A 6,765-nucleotide genomic window follows, 5' to 3' on the forward strand; every position below is an offset into this window, starting at 1 on the left:
GCCCACCTTCCCGGGCTCGCCCACCTTCCTGGGACGCGGCTTGCGGGCCTCTTGGCTCTCCCGCCCCGCTTTCCGCTCTCTCCAGCTTGAGCTGAAGCTCTTCCATTGCTTGTCTCATGCCGGTCAGCTGCAGGGTCAGGGTCTGGTTCACATTGTGCAAGCACACGTTTTCCTCCCGCAGTTCCTCAAATCTTTCTTTGGTTGTTTCTACACATCTCTGACGCGCTCTACCAGTTATATCTGAAGAGGTGCGGGGGAGAAGTTTAAAAATATTAATTGATATTTACAATTTTACATCAAAGTACATGAGACCTTATTCCAAAAACCTTGTGGGCAATGACTTCACATCAGGCCTGATGCTGTGTTCTTTGGGCCCTGGGAAGAGTGGCTTGTGCAGGAGAGAGGGAGCAGTCTACCGAGGATAAAGGGCGGCAGAAGAGAGGTGACCAAGGACAGGCAGGGCGGGAGGAGGCCTGCACACTGTGATGTGAGTGGAGAGGCCACCTGCAGGGTGCCGGGAGCTGGGCGGCATCCAGAGGAAGTGTGGGAACCCAGAGGCTGTGCTCTCAGGTGGCTTAGCGGCTGACTCGGTGTGGGCAGGGGAGAGAAGCAGATGGAGGACACCCCCAGGTCTGTGTGAGGGAGACACTGACCCAGACAAGAGGAGTGATGTGAAGGGCAGGTACACAGGACCCACATGGAAGCCAACAGCCTTTACAGGGGAAAGAGAAAGTGACCTTTATCTTCAGATGAGATTATTGGGGGCAATCTCTAAAACAATTATACTTTCAATCGTGATGAATTTCAAAAGGCAAATACCTGGGGAGGGTGGAGGTTTTTCACACAACGGAGGTTTTTCATCCTAGGGAAGAAAAAGCATAAAGAGGAAAGAGTCTCAGCATCTCCCCAAATAAGCACAAGCAGCCACATCATTACAAGGCACAACTTCTGCCCCTTTATTTTGGCTCTTTTTTTTAACCAAAGTGTTACTCTGTCACCCTCGACAGAGTGCTATAGCATCATAGCTCAGAGCAACCTCAATCTCTTGGGTTTAAGTGATCCTCTTGCCTTAGTTTCCCAAGTAGCTGGGACTATAGGCACCTGCAACAATGCCCGGCTAGTTTTCTATTTTTAGTAGAGATGGGGTCTTGCTCAGGTTGGTCTTGATCTCCTGGCCCCAAGTGATCTGCCCGCCTCAGCCTCTGGGCCACTGCACTAAGCTTGGCTCTCGGTCTTAGTTTTAGTTTTTAGAAACTTCAATATCCACTCTCTTGTAACCGAATCCCTCCTGGTACATTCTCTGAGGCAGCAAGGAAGTCCTGTCTGAGCTCTGCTCCTGCCTTTTTGCCCGTGAGCTCAGTGACCATGCCTTTGTGTGCAGGTCCTGTGGGCAACAGGTGTCAGTTCACGTTTGAAAGCACGTGCTACAGTACAGAGAGCAGAGAGGCACAGAGCAAACTCCAGGCAGGACTTCCCTCACTGAGGCACGCAGAAAGGCCCCTCAGCTGCAGGCTGGCACATGTTCAAATGCAAGGTCTTGCTTCTCAATCCCAAACTCAGAGCCAAGAGCGGGCTTTGAACTTTTGTTAATTTTTCCTTATACATTGGTGTGATATTAAGTTGCTAGTCCCTGCTGAAAAAGAAGATATGGTTATACATTAATTCTACTGAGAAATGTTTCTTTCTTTTTTTTTTTTTTTAAGACAGAGTCTTAAGCTGTCCCCCTGGGTAGAGTGTCATGGCATCACAGCTCACAGCAACCTCCAAGTCCTGGGCTCAAGCGAGTCTCCTGCCTCCGCCTCCCAAGTAGCTGGGACCACAGGTGCCTGCCACAATGCCTAACTATTTTTTTTTTGTTGTTGGAGCCATCATTGTTGTTTGGCGGGCCTGGGCTGGATTCGAACCCACCACCTTAGTGTATGTGGCTGGTGCCTTAGCCACTTGAGCCACAGGTGCCTAACCGAAATGTTTAATTTTTAAAATTGATATGAATAACACAAAACTTAAGTTAGAACTATTTCCATGTTTACAAATTAGCTAATAAAATTGTTTATTCATTCTACAAATTATGTAAGTGGCTTCTAACCCTTTCGTATACCACTTTCATGATCAAACTATAGAAAATATTAATTTCCTCATATTTTAAGAGTATTTAAAAGAAATATTCCATAGGAGGCTCAGTGCCTAAAGCTCAGCAGCTAGGGCGCTGGGCATATACACCGGAGCTGGTGGGTTCAAACCCAGCCCGGGGCCTGCTAAACAACAATGACAACTGCAACAAAAAAAAATAGCTGAATGTTGTAGTGGGCACCTGTTTTCGCAGCTACTTGGGAGGCTGAGGCAAGAAAGTTGCTTAAGCCCAAGAGTTGGAGGTTGCTGTGAGATGTGATGCCACAGCACTCTACTGAGGGTGACATAGTGAAATTCTGTCTCAAAAAACTAAAATAAAATAAATATTCCATAGGAAAGAACTCTTTTCTTTTTTTTGAGACAGAGCCTCAAGCTGTCCCCCTGGGTAGAGTGCCATGGCATCACAGCTCATAGCAACCTCCAACTCCTGGGCTCAAGCGAGTCTCCTGCCTCTGCCTCCCAAGTAGCTGGGACCACAGGTGCCTGCCACAATGCCCGGCTATTTTTTTTGGTTGCAGCTGTCATTGTTGTTTGGTGGGCCTGGGCTGGATTTGAACCTGCCACCTTAGGTGTATGTGGCTGGCACCTTAGCCACTTGAGCCACAGGTGCCAAGCCAGAAAGAACTCTAAGGGAAGATATTTTCCCCTGAATTACAAAATCTGTTGGAAAATTTATTGAGAAAACCTATTTAAAAAAAAAAATCTTACCTTTAAATTCAGAACAGGGTGTTTATCATCTGATAAAAAAAGAAAAAAACTTTTAAGGAAGATAACAAAATGACAATGATGACAGCAGCTCAGATGAACTCAATTATAGAAAGTCACCTTCTACTGAGGAGCCAGCAAGGCCTGGAACAGGGACCAACTCAGCAAGGTCACGAGGCAGGCGGGTCCCAGGGCCAGCCAAGGAGCCAGGGTCTGATTCGCTCCCATCTCTACCATGCTCATTCCTCAGGACCACACGTGGCCAGAAGATTGCAGAGCCAAGGCCAAACTCCTTGGTGCGACCCTCAGCCCCTTCCCATTCCAACCCCCACCCCAGCACTCTGGTGACACATTGTGTCCACCGCTGCCCGGGGCGGGAGAGGCCAAGACTCCACTCCTCTCTGCCTACCCTTCTGAGAAGTAGCATCCAGCTTGTTCAGAAAAATGGCTGTTCCTTGACACAAACTGCCTCAGTGGCACAGATGCAGGCAAACCCCGCCTGGCTCCTTGTCTTCCACACCTTTCCAACCCAGCGAAGAGGCTGACCTTGCACCCGGTCTGCCCATACACTCCACTGTAGGGAAGTTTGACGTCAGAGTTGCTTTTAACATTCTACTATTAGTTTGTGGAGCAGAAATAACTGGCTGAATAAAAATGAGAAATGCATGCAAAAAACAGAGGGGAAAATCCTATGGAATCCAGAAAACAGAATGAAATGCTAAAGATGTGGACAAAATTCTAAATATAATGCCTGGTTCATTCACTCATCAGAAGTTGCCAATGTTTATGCTATCTCTAAAAAAATAAAAATTGCCAATATCACCAATACTTGAGTAGCCGGTCACTCAAGAGCTTGCTTTTGACCCCAAAACCATACTTGCTTTTAATCAAGCTGCTTTTGGCCAAATGCATTGGGGCCAGTTGGTCCACATGGGTGTGTTTGCCCTGCCCTCCTGAGTCCAGCCTCCTGAAACCCCCTCCCTGCCACCTCTGCCAACTGGCAGGCACTAACTGCTCCCCTGGTCTTTGCACCCACTCAGCACCCCACACTACAGTTTGCAAGCTGTGCCTCCTCCCAGCAACAGCACTGTGAAGGGACAGGCCTGTGGCTCTGTCATCTCTGGCACATGGCAGGTCCTGAACACACTTCTGAGGAGTAAATGTCTGAAGTGATATAAGAAGAAAATATTCACAGATTTTTTGGAGACAGTGTCTTGCTCTGTCACCCAGGCTGGAGCATGGTGGTGCCATGATAGCTCACTGCAGCCTCAAGCGCCTGGGATCAAGAGATCTTCTTGGCTCAGCAGGCCCAGTAACCGGAACTACAGGCGTCCACCACCATACCCACGTAGCTCTTATGTTTTTGTGGAGATGGAGTCTCACTATGCTGCCCAGGTTGGCCTTGAACTCCCAGCCTCAGAAGGCAGTGGGATTACAGGCACGAGCTACTATACCAGGCTGTTTTCACCTCTAGACAATAATTATCACTAGCACTGATGGAGCCTATGTGAGACATAACTTATGAGACACTCATTATATAATTATGTATTTAAGTTTCATTTTTTAATACCAAGAAAGTATTATTTCTGTAATTTTTTTTTGCAGTTTTTGGCCAGGGCCGGGTTTGAACCCTCTACCTCTGGTATATGGGGCCGGTGCTCTACTCCTTTGAGCCACAGGTGCCGCCCTATTTCTATAATTTTTCTAAAGAAGGAATAGTTTTTACCTGAATTTAATAGTCAGTCTACATGCTGACCCATAGCTATTCTCTGGCCCAGCACTTAGTAGGCTGACATTTTGTTTTCCTTGTGAAATGGCTTAAGTAAGTGTCTCCCTGAGATGAGTGACTCCGAGGGTCCTGATCGAGCAATTACCAGTTGCCCACTCCAGGCCCGGGGCTCCTCCTCACTGCTCAAACTAAAGCCCCTCCCAGGAACTGAAAACTGCCCCTAACTTATGCTGTGATGCACTGAGTTCTCTCCTTATGCCAAAGGAAAACTACAAAAGTCCACACACTCGCTCATCAGACTGACCTTTCTGGACATCCACCAGGGGCCAGGCCCTGCCCCAGGTCCAAGGACGAGCGAGGTGGCCAACTCAGGTAAGCGCACTTGTCATTCCAGGGTGCACTGGCACCAGGAGCAGCAGGAAAGTGCACGTGGGCTCCCAGCCAGCCAGGCCCCTCTCCTCCTGAACTCTCACGGCTGAGAGAGCAGCAGGGACTCAGAGGCGAGCACCTTGTACTTCAAACACAAGCTCACACCCAGGCAATAACTGGCTCTCAGTAGAAGTAAGTTTCAAGTATATTCCTAGTTAAAATCACAGAGCCACACTATGGAGGTCCAACGGCTATGTTTTCCTAAAAAGTAAAAGTATTCATTGCCACACAATTCTCTTACACTTAGAAACACTGCAGGCGCTTTACCTTTCTGTTGGGCATGCCGTGGTGTGAGAGGTGAGCCTGGAAACCCATCTGGGTTAGAAATAATTTCGTCATCTTCACTGTCCACCCCACGTGACAATGGTACCTTTTTGACAAAAGAGCAAACACATGATGAAAGTAACCTGCATAAATATCCTCCTCACAAATCCAAACCTCTGATTTTCCTACCTACCCCCACAAGCACCTCTTCTGCTCTCCTCAGTGGGACACAGAGTGCTGGATGAAACCCCTATGCCGCAGGAGAAGCCAGATGTCATGAGTGACGGGATCCAAGTCACGCACAGTCCCCAGAGGGCTTCATCTCCCAGCCAGGCGTCCTGTTCCTGCCAGGGACCGAGGCCTCTAGCCTGCACCACACAACTCAGTACCATCCCACCTGGTGCTGACCCGCCCTGGGAAGACGCTCATGCCAGTAGCTCCTGGAATGTTCACTGACGATGTGTGTCCACTGCAAAGGTCATTTCCTGACAGAATGGAGTCCTCCCCTCATCGTCTGTGAGCAACTCCTATCTAAGTGTCAGAATGGCAGCAGGGCCACAGAGCTGCCCCTTAGAGAGCACTGTGGGACAAGACAGGGCCGCGCCTGACGAGGTGGTGGCACTGCCCCAGCAGGGCTGGGAGTTGGGCAGAGGCTGCCCACAGGAAGAGCAGCAGAGCATGTCCTGGGGGTCCGAGCTGGCTCCCCTCTGCTGCCCTCCCCCTTCAGCAGAATCTTGCTTTCTTTGCTTGATGACCTATGGTTTTAAAAAAATGCAAGCTGGTGGGAGGCTGAGGCTGGTGGATGGCTTGAGCTCAGGAGTTTGAGACCAGACCAAGCAAGAGCGAGACCCCCATCTCTACTAAAAACAGAAAAACTAGCTGGACATCGAGGTGGGACTCTGTAGTCCTCGCTACTTGGGAGGCTGAGGCAAGAGGATTACGTGAGCTCAAGAGTTTGAGGTTGCTGTGAGCTGTGCTGATACCACAGCACTCTACCCAGCATGACAGAGTGGACTCTGTCTCTAAAAACAAACAAAAACTTTACTTTTGTGATCAGCTTGGCTTAGCTGTGGGCTGCAGGCAAGGGAAGGGCTGTCCCCAAGGCTGGCAGGGAGGTGCAGTAGGGACCAGCATGAGAAGAGGCATTTCAGAGCTGACAGCTGAGGCTGCTGTCCACTAGGCTCAGTGTACACGGCCCCCAGGTGACCCGGCTCAGGAGGGGCAGCACACAGTTCCCCTAGTTTACGCATTGTTATTTGGGGGAAGAAAAAGAAATAACATCTTGCTTTTTATCTCCCAGGAACAAACTAATATCAAGAAATGTGAAATTGATAAGACTCAGACAGCATCGTGAAGATACCCTGTGTGGAAACCGTTTGGCAGGATCTGCTAGTATGGAGGCCGGTCACGCGTTCCTGTCACACACCTGTCATTCCTGATCACACGCTCCTGTCACACACCTGTCATTCCTGATCACACGCTCCTGTCACACACCTGTCATTCCTGAT

The 6,765-nt window shown here is 49.2% G+C and overlaps 1 protein-coding gene across 1 annotated transcript in view; it reads right to left on the minus strand.

Moving 5' to 3' along the window:
* Positions 1 to 6,765, minus strand: part of CEP89 (centrosomal protein 89) — a 68,083-nt gene that overhangs the window by 34,750 nt on the left and 26,568 nt on the right. Inside the window, 4 exon segments of the mRNA XM_023518356.1 lie at positions 25 to 240; positions 820 to 862; positions 2,839 to 2,867; positions 5,261 to 5,363. Coding sequence (XP_023374124.1) covers positions 25 to 240; positions 820 to 862; positions 2,839 to 2,867; positions 5,261 to 5,363 — 391 coding nt within the window.

The sequence above is a fragment of the Otolemur garnettii genome, unplaced genomic scaffold (genome assembly GCF_000181295.1).
Source record: "Otolemur garnettii isolate 467f Iridium unplaced genomic scaffold, OtoGar3 scaffold00135, whole genome shotgun sequence".
In the NCBI taxonomy this organism is placed as follows: Eukaryota; Metazoa; Chordata; class Mammalia; order Primates; family Galagidae; genus Otolemur; species Otolemur garnettii.